At 69.2% G+C, this 14,678-nt stretch overlaps 2 protein-coding genes across 3 annotated transcripts; one reads left to right on the forward strand and one right to left on the reverse strand.

Annotated features, from left to right (window-relative positions):
* Positions 1-159: 159 nt before the first annotated feature.
* PDK2 (pyruvate dehydrogenase kinase 2) lies at positions 160-7,205 on the forward strand. The gene is made up of 11 exons (XM_086766791.1): positions 160-306; positions 1,622-1,763; positions 3,048-3,119; positions 3,340-3,524; positions 4,311-4,400; positions 4,701-4,778; positions 4,905-4,981; positions 5,076-5,174; positions 5,281-5,388; positions 6,290-6,403; positions 6,495-7,205. Exons 1-11 carry the CDS (start codon positions 189-191, stop codon positions 6,633-6,635), a joined length of 1,224 nt encoding a protein of 407 aa, XP_086622917.1. The 5' UTR covers positions 160-188; the 3' UTR covers positions 6,636-7,205.
* A 617-nt stretch (positions 7,206-7,822) lies between these two features.
* On the reverse strand, positions 7,823-14,140 carry SAMD14 (sterile alpha motif domain containing 14). Of its 2 annotated transcripts, none has more exons than XM_086766733.1 (10): positions 14,069-14,140; positions 13,160-13,211; positions 11,036-11,193; positions 10,545-10,644; positions 10,379-10,466; positions 9,539-9,613; positions 9,305-9,461; positions 8,955-9,068; positions 8,721-8,876; positions 7,823-8,113 (listed from the first exon to the last, which is right to left on the reverse strand). In XM_086766733.1, the coding sequence occupies exons 2-10, from the start codon at positions 13,197-13,199 to the stop codon at positions 7,958-7,960; spliced, it is 1,044 nt and encodes a 347-aa protein (XP_086622859.1). In that variant the 5' UTR covers positions 13,200-13,211; positions 14,069-14,140; the 3' UTR covers positions 7,823-7,957. The 2 variants fall into 2 exon arrangements, with proteins under 2 accessions (XP_086622859.1, XP_086622860.1); XM_086766734.1 differs by having other exon boundaries at positions 11,036-11,172; positions 14,069-14,139.
* Between the last annotated feature and the right edge of the window lie 538 nt (positions 14,141-14,678).

The following is a 14,678-nucleotide window of genomic DNA, read 5'->3' on the forward strand; positions in this document are numbered from 1 at the left end:
AGCGACGAGAGGGCGTGGCGTTCCGACCCGTGTGGGCGGTGTCACGGCGCGGGGCGGGGCCAGCGGCGGGGCGGGCGGTGATTGGCGGCGGGGCGGGTTGTTTGCGCGCGGCGCGGCTGTGGCGGGGGGGGGTGCGGGGCGGGGCGCCGGCGGGGCCGGGGGCCGGGGGGCGCGGGGCGGGGGTCGCCATGCGGCTGCTGCGGTGCCTGGGGAAGCGGGCGGCCCTGGCCGGCGTCCCCACCTACATCGAGCACTTCAGCAAGTTCTCGCCCTCGCCGCTCTCCATGAAGCAATTCCTGGATTTCGGTAAATACCCGCACCCCCCCCTCCCCCCCCGCCGGGCCGGTAACCCCCTCCCCAGCACCCCCGAGCCGACCCCCCCCCCCCCCTCCCAGCGGTGAATAGCCGGGGGCGGTGCTCCGGGGGGAAGTGGAGGGGGAGACTTCTGTCATGTATATGCCCCCCCCCTGTAAATAAATACCCGGGGGGGGGGGAGAGTGGGTGCTGCCCCCCAGGAGGGCCCCGCCCCGGTGGGTGTCTGGGTCTGCGTACCTGTCCCCCGGTTGTTATTTTGGGGGGGTGTTACCCCCCCCCCAGGTGCTCCCCGGCCCAGGTAAATATCTCCACCCCCCCCCCGTGGGAAAATACCCGCTGCCGGGTAAATAACTGGGGCTGGGATGTATGCACCTGCGGGGGGGGTGTCTCCCCTCTGCCCCCTCTCAGCCCCCCCCCCATAACCGCCCCCAGGGGGGTCACCCCCATGGATCAGTAACAACGTGGGTAAATACCTGGCTGGGTGGGTATCCCTGTCTTCGTGCCCCCCCCCGGGTGAATACCCCCCCCCCGGGTGAATACCCCCCCCGGTGCCTCCTGCTCCCACCCTGTAAATAACCCTGGGACCCCCACTCGAGTGTTCCCAGCACCCCCCGGTGCCCCCCCCCACCTGCAGCCGGGTAAATGCCCCCGCCTGACCCCCAGCGCCCCCGAGGCGGGTGACACGGGTGGGTAAATGCCCCGGGGGGGTGGAGATGCCCCTGCCCATCGCTGTCACCCGTCCCGGGCCCCCCCGGTTCACGTCAGCGCTATATTTACCCGCGCTGTCCCAGGCCAGGCTGGCTGCTGCACCCTGGGGTCCCCAGCTGGCCCCCCCAGGACCCCCCCTCGGCTCCACCCCATCCAACCGGCACCGGGACCCCCCCCCTCGAGTCCTCTTCACCTTTCGCCTCCCTCCCGTGTCCCTCGTCCCTTCCAGGGGCTCGGGGGCAGCTTTGCCCCCCCCCCGCCGGGTGCTGGCTCCTGGTTGGGGACGTCCAGGTCCTGGGGACCCTCGGGGGCCACCAGACTGGTTTGGGTGATCCGAGCTCTGAGGGCGGCCCCAGTCACCCTTGGGGGGGGCTTCCAGCCCCAGTCTGGGCTGTACTGGGCTGTGCTGGGCACCCCTCCCGGTCTGTGCTCCCCCACCCCTCCAGCCAAGGGCAGGGGCCCGCTCCTGCCTCCTCCGTCCCAGTCCTCCCAGTATCCCCACCCAGTCCCCACCGAGGGAGGAGCGGGAGCAAAGCTGGGGCTGGGGGCGTCAAGGCGGAGCTCAGCCCATGTCCCCCCGCCTCGTGTCCCCCCCCAGGCTCCAGCAACGCCTGCGAGAAGACCTCCTTCGCCTTCCTGCGGCAGGAGCTGCCCGTGCGCCTCTCCAACATCATGAAGGAGATCAACCTGCTGCCCGACCGCGTCCTGCGCACGCCCTCCGTCCAGCTGGTGCAGAGCTGGTGAGACTGGGAGCACTGGGGGGGACCCGCCACCGCCGGGGGGGGTCCTGCTGCCACCACCCGTCCCGCGCCACCTTGGGCGGGGGGGTGCCACCGTCGTGCGTGTGGGTGCTGCTGCTGCCGTAGGTCGCGCCCTCGTCGCTCGCGGGGGTCCCGCTGCTGGCGCTTGCGGGGGTCCTGTTGCCAGGGTTCCCGTCGTTGTCACTCGTGGGGGTCCCGCCGGCGGCGTTTGCGTGGGTCCCGCTGCCACCATGGGTCCCACTGTTGTCGCTCGCGGGGGTCCCACTGCTGGCGCTTGCATGGGTCCTGCTGCCACCACGGGTCCTGCTGGCGGGGGTCCCGCTGTCATAGCTCGTGGGGGTCCCACCGCTGGCACTTGCGTGGGTCCCTGCTGCCACCCCAGGTCTCAGCATCGTCGCTCGTGGGGGTCCCACAACTGGCACTCGCAGGTCACTGCTGCCACCACGGGTGCTGCGGCCTGGGGTCCCGCTACCGCAGGTCCCACCGTTGTCACCCAGAGGGGTCCCACCGCCCTCGCCCACCTGGGTGCCACCGTGGCTCCCGCTGCCGCCACGGCTCCTGCCAGCACCGCTGTCGCCCAAGGGGTCCCAGCTGTCACCCGGGTCCCGCCACCGCCGCGCGTCCCTCCCGCCTGTCCTCGGACGGTCGGGGGGGCGGGACGGGGACGGGCGCCCAGCTGGTGCCACACCGTGCCCTTGGGTGACAGGCCCGTGGGACGCTCCCACCCCAGCCGCGGCAGGGGTCACCGGTGCCACATCCTGCCCCCCTAAAAGGGCTGAGCCAGCCCCGGTGGCCGGGGGGGGGGTCCGTGTCCTTGGGTGGGGTGTCTGGGTGTCCCTTTAAGCGCCGTGTCCCCCCCCCTCCCCAGCTCTGGCAGCCTGACCCTTCTCCCAGCGCTGGCACGTGACGAGTTGTTTGCGCGGCGTCCTCAGCCCCGGCCAGCTGGCAGCAGGATCCGGTCGTGCCGTGCTCCCACCACCCCCGTGGGGGGGGGGCGGACACCCCGGATGGCAGTGACCCCCCCCCGCAGCCCCCCGCCCCGCCGCAGGGGCTGCGTCCCTAAGTGTCCCCACGGGCCACCCTGCCAGCAAGGGACAGGCTTGGTCCAAGCGCAGGGGGGTGTCATGGGGCAGCAGTTTTTTTGGGGGGGGGGGCAGATCTTAGTTGGGGTGGGGGCTGAGCCCCTCTCCCGGTGTGGGGTCCCCAGGGCATCCCCTCGCTGGGGGGGGCCACGGGGTGGGGGGTAAGCGGCTCGCTCCCCAGGTACGTCCAGAGCCTGCTGGACATCATGGAGTTCCTCGACAGAGACCCCGAGGACCAGGCCACGCTGGGACAGTAAGTTGTTTTTTTTTTTGGGGGGGGGTCACCTCCTCGCAGACTCCCAACGGCACCCAAATTGTCCCGGTGCCACCGGATTCCCCTCCGGCTTTTCCCCGGTGCCACCAGCTCGTGGGGAAACCCGGCCTGGATCAGGGCTGTGCCTGGACCGGGTGCCCCCCCCCCCCCCTTCAGCCCTGTCCCTGTGTCCCGTCCCCCCCCCGACTTTGCCCCCCAGGTTCACGGACGCCCTGGTCACCATCCGCAACCGGCACAACGACGTGGTGCCCACCATGGCGCAGGGCGTCATCGAGTACAAGGAGGCGTACGGCGACGACCCCGTCTCCAACCACAACATCCAGTATTTCCTCGACCGCTTCTACCTGAGCCGCATCTCCATCCGCATGCTCATCAACCAGCACAGTGAGCCCCCCGCCCCGCACCGCCCCGCACCGCCCCGGGGGGGGCCCCGCCCCAAATGGCCCCCCCTACCCCCACCACCCCACCCCACCCCAGGGAGCCTGCCCCAAACGTCTCCCCTGCCCCAAATGGCCCCATCAGCCCCAAGCTTTCCTGGGGTCCTCTCTGTCCTGAGCGTCCCCCAGCCCCACATGTCCCCTCTGAGCCCCAGGGATCCTGCCCCAAATTCCACCCCCCCAGCCCCACATGTCCCCTCTGAGCCCCAGGGATCCTGCCCCAAATTCCACCCCCCCAGCCCCACATGTCCCCTCTGAGCCCCAGGGATCCTGCCCCAAATTCCACCCCCCCAGCCCCACATGTCCCCTCTGAGCCCCAGGGATCCTGCCCCAAATTCCACCCCCCCAGCCCCACATGTCCCCTCTGAGCCCCAGGGATCCTACCCCAAATTCCACCCCCCCTGCCCCACACGTGCCCCCCCACCCCAGCCCCAAATGTCCCCTCCCAGCCCCAGGGATCCTACCCCAAATTCCACCCCCCCTGCCCCACACGTGACCCCCCACCCCAGCCCCACATGTCCCCTCTGAGCCCCAGGGATCCTGCCCCAAATTCCACCCCCCCTGCCCCACACGTGCCCCCCACCCCAGCCCCACGTGTCCCCTCTGAGCCCCAGGGATCCTGCCCCAAATTCCACCCCCCCTGCCCCACACGTGCCCCCCCACCCCAGCCCCAAATGTCCCCCCCAGCCCAGGGGTCCCCGCCGCTCACTGTGTGTCCCCCCCTCCCCCCCAGCGCTGCTGTTCGACGGCAGCACCAACCCCGCGCACCCCAAACACATCGGGAGCATCGACCCCCACTGCAGCGTGGCCAGCGTCGTGAGAGGTCTGTGGGGAGCGGGGGGGCTCCCACCTCCGTGGGGGGCACCTTTGGGGGTGGTGGGGGGTCGATTCCCCCTGATCTCCCCCCCCCCCCCCCCCCGCCCCAGGATCTGCCTGATTGGGAGCCATTCGTGTCACGAGTTTGGGGTGGCCTCAGCCAAGGTGTCCACGGTCCCCTGTGCTTTGGGGTCAGGGCACCTCAAAAACTCGCTGGGTCTGTAGGAACGGAAAATATTGGGGGGGGTGGAAGGGGGCCCCAAATTCTCCCCCCAGGGGTCCTGACCCCTCTGCCTCCCCCTCCCAGACGCCTACAACATGTCCAAGCTCCTGTGCGACAAGTACTACCTGTCCTCGCCTGACCTGGAGATCGAGGAGGTGAACGGTGAGGCCGGGCTGGCGGAGGTGGGGGGGGGGTGTCCCTGCGGCCAGAGCGGGGCTTCTCGGGTGGCTCGTATGGGGTTGGGCAGGATGACGATGCGGACGGCCGTTCTTCTCCTCCTCCCCGCAGCCAGCAACCCCCAGCAGCCCATCAGCATCGTCTACGTCCCCTCGCACCTCTACCACATGCTCTTCGAGCTCTTCAAGGTGACCCCAGCCCCGCTGCGGGGTGGCGGGGGGACGCGGGAGGGGTGATTTTGGGGAGCGGGTCCCTAAATGGCAGCCAGTCCCGTGCCTGCAGAACGCCATGCGTGCCACCGTGGAGAGCCACGAGAACAGCCCGCGCTTGCCGCCCGTCAAGGTGATGGTGGCCCTGGGCCAGGAGGACCTCTCCATCAAAGTGCGTGAGGGACCCCCCGCCCCGTCCCCGGGGGGTCCCCGAGCCCGGCGTGTGGTGGGGGGGGGATCAAGGAATGGGGTTGTCACCCCCCCGCCGCGTCTCGCAGATGAGTGACCGGGGCATGGGCGTCCCCCTGCGGAAGATCGAGCGTCTCTTCAGCTACATGTACTCCACCGCGCCCACCCCGCAGCCGGGCGCCGGGGGGGCCCCCCTGGTGGGTGTCCTGGGGGACGGGGCGCGGGTCTGCGGCGGGGGGACGTTTGGGGGCACTTGGGGGGGTGACATGGGGACGTTTCGGGGGGGCTGGAGTGGCACACGGGTGCTTTGGGAGTGGCATGGGGAGGTTTGGGCTTGGAATGGGAACTTTTGGGGACATTTTGGGGTGGCATGGGGACATTTTGGGAGTGCCTGGGGGTGGCGTGGGGACATTTCTGGGTGGCTGGAGTGGCATGGGGAGGTTTAGGCCTGGCATGGGGACTTTTGGGGACACTTAGGGGTGGCATAGGAATGTTTTGGGGTGGCGTGGGGATGTTTGGAGGTGACACGGGGACATTTTGGGGTGCCTGGGGGTGGCTTGTGGACATTTTGGGGTGCCTGGGGGTGGTGTGGGGATGTTTGGAGGTGACACGGGGACATTTTGGGGTGCCTGGGGGTGGCGTGGGGATGTTTGAAGGTGACATGGGGACATTTTGGGGTGCTGGGGTGGCTTGTGGACATTTTGGGGTGCCTGGGGGTGGCATGGGGATGTTTGGAGGTGACACGGGGACATTTTGGGGTGCCTGGGGGTGGCATGGGGACATTTCTGGGTGGCTGGGGTGGCAAGGGGAGGTTTAGGCTTGGCCTGTGGACATTTTGGGGTGCTGGGGGTGGCCTGTGGACATTTTGGGGTGCCTGGGAGTGGCGTGGGGACACTGGGCGTCCTTGGGGGTGGCCCAGTGACACGTTGGGGTGGCGCGGTGACATCTGCGGGCGCCTGGTGAGGTTCGAGAGCGGCGTGGTGACCGCCGGGGGTGGCACACGGACACTCGTAGGTGCGCGTGGGGAGGCCTGGGGTCCCCTGGGGGTGCCCACCCCAGCACCGGGACCCCTCCCCACCCCATCTCCCCCTCCCGCAGGCCGGTTTCGGCTACGGCCTGCCCATCTCCCGCCTCTACGCCAAGTACTTCCAGGGGGACCTGCAGCTCTTCTCCATGGAGGGCTTCGGCACCGACGCCGTCATCTACCTGAAGGTGGGTCCCTCCCCTCGGCTCGGGGGGGGTCCGCAGCCTGCGGGGGGGGACACAGGGCCCTCCCCAGCCCCCCGCCCGTGTCTCCCCGCAGGCTCTGTCCACGGACTCGGTGGAGCGCTTGCCCGTCTACAACAAGTCGGCGTGGCGGCACTACCAGGCCAGCCAGGAGGCGGGGGACTGGTGCGTCCCCAGTACCGAGCCCAAAAACACCTCCACCTACCGCGTCCCCTAGAGCCCCCCACCCCCGGGGGCTCGCTGCCCCCCCCAGGCCGTCCGTAGCCCACCTCGGGCATCCCCCCCGTCACGCGCCGGGGCGCAGTGTTGGAGCATCCCGGCCGTTCGGGCTCACTGGGAAGGGGGCGAGATGTGGGATCGGGGGTCCCAGTGGGGTGGGGGGGTCCCAGCACCGCTGTGTCCCCCCCCCCAGCCTTGGTGGCACTTAGGTACGCGGCTGGGGGTGGCGTTGGAGCGGCGTGGAGGGGGTCGAGCCCCCGTTGTGGCCCCCCACCCCCGGAGGCAGTGAGGGACTGGTCCTCTCCCAGTATGACCAGTAGCACTTCCCTGTCCCTCCAGCCCTGCCGGGGTGGGGGGGACTGGGCCTGAGACGCCCCCTCCCCAGCTCCCCCCGCCATCCCTGGTATTGCACTACTGAGTTGTTCTCACCCTTGTGTGCCCCCCCTGCACCCCCCCACCCCGGGTGGTCTCCCCACACGCACTCTGTCCTGCTGGGGACCCCCCCCCCCGAGCCCCCCCTCCCGTTGTCCCCCCCCGTCCCACTGTCAGTAAATTTGGATGTGACTGAGCTCCTGGTGTGGTGTTTTGGGCCCCCCCCCAACAACTTTGCACCCCCACCGTGCCTCAGTTTACCCACCCTGGGGCCAGCGGGGGTTGGGGGGAGGCTGCTGGGTGGCCCCACCCCGGGCACGGTGACAGGGTGGCACCTGGGGACACACTCGTGCTCTGTCCCCTCCCCTCCGGCTGCCCCCCAGCCTGGCTCTGAGCTCCCCCCAGCCCCATCCCAGTCAGGCTCACACTGGTTGCACTGGTTTGCACTGGCCCTCAATACCCTTTTATTTCCTGGGGTGTCCCAAGGGGCACCGTATTTGGGGGAGGGCGGGGGGCAGCGTTCACTCCCCACACCCCGACTTTGGGGGCTGCGCGTGTCCGGGGCGGGGGTCAGGCCATGCACTGCCCTCGGCACCGTGCCGGGGGGCTGGGGTGAGGGGGGTGGCTCTGACCCCCCCCAGGACCCCTCAGGTAGGAGAGTGTGACGGGACAGGGCCGGGGGGGGACCAAGGTGCCATTTGCATCTGGAAAAGGGGCCCACGGGGGGCCCGGACTGTGCCCGTGGGGTGCAGGGGTGCAGGCGGGGAGGAGGTGGCTGGAGTTTTGGGGGAGGGCAAGGGGGGCACATGCCGCTCCGTGCCCATCTCAGCCTGGCACTGCTGTCCCTTGGCCGTGGCGGCGTGTCCCGCGTCGGAGCCGGGCGCCCCTCGGGGGTCCCGGGGGCCGTGGGTGGGGAGGGGGTGCAGGGGCGCTCCCAGGCCCCCCCCATTAGCTCCGCCGCTGCTCCTGGTCCCTCTTCTTCTGCTTCTCCCGCTGCTTCTCCATCTTCTCCTGGGCCTTGCGCTCCTTCTCCGCTGCCACGCTCAGTTCCTTCAGCTTCCGCTTCAGCACGGCGCGGTCCTGCGCGCTGCTTACGCCCAGCGCCTGCCGGCACAGCCGGGCGCTGGCGGCGGGGCCACACGACCCTCCCCGCGGCTGTTGGGGCACCGGCGCCCTCCCTGCCCTACGGACCAGCTCGTTGGGGCACCTGGAGCCCCCCTGCACCATCTGTCCTCAGGATCGTCCTGCCGAGGTACCTGCACCCCCTGTGCACCAGTCCCTTGGGGCACCTAGAACCCCTGTCTGCGTCCTTGACTTGTCCCTTGGGATACCTGGAACCTTCCCCCATCCCCTGCTCTGCGGAGCATCCAATTGGGACAACAGGTTTGAGGTACCCTGTGATGAGCCCATTGGGGTACCTAGAACCTACCCACATCTGCTCCCTGGAGCACCCCGCTGGTGTACCTAGAGCCTGTTGTCCTGTGATGAGCACATTGGGGCACCTAGAACCCTCCCAGACCTCCTGCCCCATGGAGCACCCCATTGGTGTACCCAGAGCCTGTTGTCCTGTCCATTGGGGCACCTAGAACCCTCCCAGAACTGTCACACAGAGCACTCTGTTGGGGTACCTAGAACCCCTTGCCCTACACCTCAGCCTGTTGGGGTACCTGGGCCCCCGCCCCAGCAGAAGAGGCCCCCCCAAGCCCCGTACCTTGAGTTTGGCACCGTCGAGGTGCAGCAGCCGCGGGCCGTCGACGCCGCGGGCCGAGAACTCCTCAACGTACTGCTCCAGGTTGAGGCTCTCCAGCCACTGCCCCACCTGCCGGCACGTCCAGCCCACGGCCGCCCCGGGGGGCTCGTCCAGGAACTAGGTACGGGGGGCTGGGCGTTAACAGGGGGTCCCCACGGCACCCGGCCCCACCTCGCCCCCCTCCCCAGGGCTCACCTCATCCGAGGACTGGGACAGGGTGTGGTAGGGGTAGGAGCACTTGGCGGCGGGGGGGCCGGGCAGGCGCAGGCTGGCGCTGGGCGGTGGGGAGTCCTCGCTCAGCGTCGAGTCCTGGGGCAGCGCGAGGGGTGAGGGCAGGGCTGACCCCCCCCAAAAGCAGCCTGCAACCCCCCCCGGCACCCTCCCTATAGCCCTCCTCCCCTTAGGGCTCTGCCTCCCCGTGGGGCTCTGATCTCCCCGAAGCCATCCTGGCCCTAGAGCCACCCCAAACCCGAGGGGCTCCGCCCCCGTCCCCTCCAGCCACCCCCCACCAGAGCCGGAGCCCCCCCCAGTTCCCGGGCACTGACCTGGGAGGCAGATTTGGCAGGGCTGAGCCCCTCGTGCCGGGGGGAGCCGGCGGGCGACGCGGAGCCAGGAGATGCCGAGCCCCTCGCGCCGTCGGAGAACCAGGAGAAGGGCAGGAAGGGTGACCCCGAGGGGCGGCCGGGACCCTCCGCCGCCTCCCTGGGGACACAGCCGTGTTAGGGCCCTGCCGCCGTCCCCGTGCGGCCCCCCGCCGCCCTGGGGTGGGGGTCCCTCACCTGCTGCCCATGGACAGGCGGTTGCTGCCCTTCTCCTTCCGGCTCTTCCCGGAGGACGCCCGGCGCAGGGTCACCCTGGGTGGGAGGGAGATGGGTTGGCAGGGAACGGGGGGTGTCCTGGTGGCTATGCCCTCCGCCCCCCGCCAACGGCCCCAGCCCCCCTCCATCCATCCAGAGACCTCCATCACCTTCAGAGGATCCCCCTCTATCCCTCCCCTCCATCCATTCACAAATCCCTCCATCTGCACATCCCTCCCTCCATCCCTGCATCCCTCTATCCATCCCTTTCTCCCTGCATCCCTCATATCCCTCCCCTCCATCCATGCATCCCTCCTCTCCATCCTCCCTGCATCCCTCCCTCCATCCATCCACAAATCCCTGCATCCATCCCTGCATCCCTCCTTCCATCCATCCACAAATCCCTGCATCCATCCCTGCATCCCTCCCTCCATCCATCCACAAATCCCTCCATCCATCCCTGCATCCATCCCTGCATCCCTCCCTCCATCCATCCACAAATCCCTCCATCCATCCCTGCATCCATCCCTGCATCCCTCTTTCCATCCATCCACAAATCCCTGCATCCATCCCTGCATCCCTCCATCCGCACATCCCTCCCTGCATCCCTCTATCCATCCCTCTCTTCCTGCAAGCCTCCCTCCCTCCATCCACGAATCCCTCCAATCCATCCCTGCATCCCTCCCATCCAGCCATCCCTGCATCCCTCCATGCATCCCTGCATCCCTCTATCCCTCCTTCCACCCATGCATCCCTGCATCCCTCCCTCTTTCCATCCCCCACCATCTCTCCATCCCTTCCTCCATCTTTTCCAGCCCTCACCCCAAATCCAAGAACTTCCTCCGCGTTTTCTTATCGAGCCCCACGGTGGGGCTGGCTGGTTCGGGGGGGCTCATGTCCCGGCTGTCGTCTGTGGGACGAGAACAGGGGGTGTCACCCCAACCCCCCACGGGGGGGTGGGGGGGGGTGTTTGGGGTGGGGGGCTCACCTTCGCTGTGCCGCTGGGGCCGGGCGTCGCGGCGGGCGAAGCCGGGCGAGCTGTCGGAGCTGTGGCAGGATTTGGGCGAGGGGGTGCCCGCCAGCCCCTCCTGGGACGAGGCGTCGGTGAGGGGCCGGTAGCGGCTGAGGGGCGGCGAGGGGGCCGGGGGGTCCCCCAGCGCCCGCCTCACCGCCCCCGCCTCGAAGGAGAATTCGGCACCGCGGGAGAAGGGCGAGGGGGCCGGGGGGCCGCCGTCGCCCTCGCCTCCCTGGGGGGCACACGGCATGGGAGGGGGGGGGTCAAACCCCTCTAGCCCCCCCCCACCACCACCACCACCACCGTGGGGCGTCCCCCATCCCCTTCCTGCCTCCAGCCGTGGGGTCCCACCCTTGGGTGCGCGGTGCCTCCCACCCTTGGGTGCACGGTTTCTCCCACCCTTGGGTGCGCGGTGCCCCCCACCCCCGCAGCCCCCCCCCCCCCCACCCCGGGCCGGGGCTCACCGCCGCCTCGGGCCCCTCGTCGCCCTCGGTGGAGCTGGCGCTGTCTCGCAGGCGGGAGCGGGAGGGCCGGTGGCGGCGGCCCTTGGCCAGGAGCCGGGCGCGGGCCTTCTGCAGGCTGCTGTCCAGGCGCGGGGTCTCTGGAACCACAGCGGTAAAATCTGGGGGTGAAAGAGAGACCGGGGCAGAGAGAGAGGGGGGGGCAGGGGGTGGGCAGGGAGTCGGGACAAGGGGGGACGATGGAGGGATGGATGGAGAGGGAAAGAAAAGGAGATGGTGGACAGGCGGATGGGTAGGGATAAGGATACGAGGATGGAGGGAGGGAGGGAGGGATGGATGGAGAGGGAAGGAAAAGGAGATGATGGAGACGGATGGGTAGGGATAAGGATACGAGGATGGATGGAGGGAGGGAGGGATGGATGGAGAGGGAAGGAAAAGGAGATGATGGAGACGGATGGGTAGGGATAAGGATACGAGGATGGAGGGAGGGAGGGAGGGATGGATGGAGAGGGAAGGAAAAGGAGATGATGGAGACGGATGGGTAGGGATAAGGATACGAGGATGGATGGAGGGAGGGAGGGATGGATGGAGAGGGAAGGAAAAGGAGATGATGGAGACGGATGGGTAGGGATAAGGATACGAGGATGGAGGGAGGGAGGGATGGATGGAGAGGGAAGGAAAAGGAGATGATGGAGACGGATGGGTAGGGATAAGGATACGAGGATGGATGGAGGGAGGGAGGGATGGATGGAGAGGGAAGGAAAAGGAGATGATGGAGACGGATGGGTAGGGATAAGGATACGAGGATGGAGGGAGGGAGGGATGGATGGAGAGGGAAGGAAAAGGAGATGATGGAGACGGATGGGTAGGGATAAGGATACGAGGATGGAGGGAGGGAGGGATGGATGGAGAGGGAAGGAAAAGGAGATGATGGAGACGGATGGGTAGGGATAAGGATACGAGGATGGAGGGAGGGAGGGAGGGATGGATGGAGAGGGAAGGAAAAGGAGATGATGGAGACGGATGGGTAGGGATAAGGATACGAGGATGGATGGAGGGAGGGAGGGATGGATGGAGAGGGAAGGAAAAGGAGATGATGGAGACGGATGGGTAGGGATAAGGAGGCGGGGATGGAAGGGTGGGGACGGGGATGGACAAACGGAAGAGACAGGGACAAGGAGATGCAAGGGAGGGATGGAGGGGGTGGACAGGCAGACGGGTAGGGACAGGGAGATGGGGAAGGAGGGAGGGATACGGACAGGGAGGAGACAGTGGACCAACGGAGAGGTAGGGGCAAGGAGATGCAAAGCGGGGACAGAGGGACGGAGAGAGGGATGGAGAGAGGGACGGAGAGAGGGATGCATGGCCAGGTAGGGACCGGGAGGATGAGGAGGGACAGATGACAGACAGGTAGGGCGAAGGAGAGGGGGTGGATGGACAGAGGGCCAGGGACGGGGACAAGGGGGTGGGAGAGCATCGGGGGGCGGTGGCCAGACGGTCAGGAGAAGGCCAGGCGGGTGGAGAGAGGACAGAGGGACAACGGGCAGAGGGGCAGCGGAGTCACAGGATGGGGGGGGACCCCAGCGGGGACGGGAGAGGGGGACAGCGGGAGGGGAGTGTGGGGGGACGTTGGGGCACCCCGGGGGGGATGGGAGAGGGGACAGAGGGACAGAGAGCAGTGTTCAAAGAGACGCCCCGGTGGGGTGTCCCTGAGGGTGGGGTGTCCCTGAGGGTGGGCTGTCCCTGAGGGTGGGGTGTCCCCATCAGCCCCGGGGGGAGGACGCTTCGCCCAGGGTCTGTCCCTGCACCCCGGCCCGAGGGCGGCTCGGGGCCGTGTCCCCCGCTGTGTCCCCGTGTCCGTGTCACCCTCTGCGTGCCCGGGTGTCCCCGCGTCCCTACGCCCACACCTGTGCCCCACGCGTGTCCCCACGCCACCCTGTCCCCCTGCGTGTCCCCGTGCCTGTCCCCAAGCACGTGTTGTCCCCCAGCCCAGCTCTGGGGTCCACCCCCACCGCTGACAGGCAGGGGGGGATGCTGAGGGTGGGTGGGGACCCGCGGGGGGAGCACCCACGGGTGGCTCCGCACCCCACGGGTGGCTCCGCACCCCACGGGCCCCTGGGGACTCACCGAAAACGTCATCTGCGTCCTGCAGTTTGGAGACCGACATGGTGGGACAGTGCTGGGGACAGAGGGGACAGTCAGGGAGGGGGGCCCCGCACTGGGGAGGGGGGGCGAGGGGGAGCTTGGAAGGGACCCCCAGACCCTCTGCAAGTGGGGCTGGGAAGGGTGTCCCCCACCCCACCCTCCCAGTGATCCCAGCGTCCCCGTGCCCTCGGCCTCGCAGCACGGGGGGAGGGGGGGCACAGGGAGTTCGGGGGGTAGGACACAGGACACATGTCCCCCAGGTAAGGGGGGGGTGGGAGCGGACTGGGAGCAGGGAAGGGGTTAAATCCCCCCCCCTTCCGGTGTTGGGGGGGCTCCTAACGCCTCGGCAGCGTCATGGGGGGCTGGCGGGGTAATGGGGGGGCTCTGAACCCACCTCCTCCCCCCTCAGCCCCTCCCTCTCCCCGGGGAGCCGGGGCCAGCGCGGTCCGGGGGAGGGGGGGCTGGACCGGGGATGGGGGGGTTGACTGGGGGGGCTGTACCGGGATGGGGGGCTGGATCCGGGGATGGGGGGCTGGACCGGGGAAGCTGGACCGGGATGGGGGGCTGGACTGGGGGAGCTGGACCGGGATGGGGGGCTGGACCAGGAGGGGGGGGGTGGACCGGGAATGGGGGGGCTGGACCGGAGGAGCTGTACCGGGATGAGGGGGCTGTACCGGGGATGGGGGGCTGGACTGGGGGGGCTGGACCAGGATGGGGGGGCAGTACCGGGGATGCTGTACCGGGGATGGGGGGCAGCACCGGAAGGAGGGGGCTGTACCGGAGCAGCTGTACCGGGCTGGCGGCTGTACCAGGGATGCTGGGCCGGGGCCGTACCGGGGGTTACGCCCTGATACCCGCCCCCCCCCCCGGCCCCCCCCCCCCCGCACTCACCCGCGCTCCTCGGGCATCCTGCGCGCTCCCGCCGCCGGGCCGGGCCGGGGGAGCGGGGCGGAGCGGGGCCGCCCCGCCGGGCCGGGGGCCTCGTGGGGGGGGGGGGGGGGGGGGACAGGAACCCGGAAACGTTCGGGGGGGGGCTAGGGGGGGCCCGGATCAGCCGCCCCGCCCCGCCCGGCCCGGCCCAGGCTCCGCGCGGCCCAGGCCCGGGCCCGGCCGCGGTGCTGAACGGACAGCGGCGGGGGGCGGGGGCGCGCGCGGGGCACCGGGCACGCGCACGCGCTCACACTCACTCACACTCACTCATACTCACACTCACACTCTGCCTCTCCCAGCCCCTCCCGTTCCCCCACGGATGCATCGGCCTCCCAGTAACCCCCAGTCCCTCCCAGTACCTCCAGTGCCCCCCAGTCCTCCCAGTGACACCCCATCCATCCCACTCCTCCCAGTGCTCCCCCCCAGTGCCCCACATCCGTCCCGCTCCTCCCAGTGCCCTCTAATCCTTCCCACTCCTCCCAGTGCTCCCTAGTCCTTCCCAGTCCTTCCCAGTCCCCCCAGTGTTTCCCAGTTCTTCCCACTCCCCCTAATGCCTTCCACTCCCTCCCAG

Source organism: Chlamydotis macqueenii, chromosome 25 (assembly GCF_036417535.1).
Source record: "Chlamydotis macqueenii isolate bChlMac1 chromosome 25, bChlMac1.mat, whole genome shotgun sequence".
Classification (NCBI taxonomy): Eukaryota; Metazoa; Chordata; class Aves; order Otidiformes; family Otididae; genus Chlamydotis; species Chlamydotis macqueenii.

What these genes read in the sequence shown, in the direction of transcription:
- SAMD14 (XM_086766733.1), bottom strand. Translation starts at nt 13,199, where the DNA reads ATGTCGGTCTCCAAACTGCAGGACGCAGATGACGTTTTCG. An exon ending in CGCCTGTCCATGGGCAGCAG is followed by an intron (nt 9,462 to 9,538) that starts GTGAGGGACCCC and finishes CTGTGTCCCCAG; the next exon opens with GGAGGCGGCGGAGGGTCCCG. An exon ending in TCGACGGTGCCAAACTCAAG is followed by an intron (nt 8,114 to 8,720) that starts GTACGGGGCTTG and finishes CTGTGCCGGCAG; the next exon opens with GCGCTGGGCGTAAGCAGCGC.
- PDK2 (XM_086766791.1), top strand. Translation starts at nt 189, where the DNA reads ATGCGGCTGCTGCGGTGCCTGGGGAAGCGGGCGGCCCTGGCCGGCGTC. An exon ending in GACCAGGCCACGCTGGGACA is followed by an intron (nt 3,120 to 3,339) that starts GTAAGTTGTTTT and finishes TTTGCCCCCCAG; the next exon opens with GTTCACGGACGCCCTGGTCA. An exon ending in ACGCCGTCATCTACCTGAAG is followed by an intron (nt 6,404 to 6,494) that starts GTGGGTCCCTCC and finishes GTCTCCCCGCAG; the next exon opens with GCTCTGTCCACGGACTCGGT.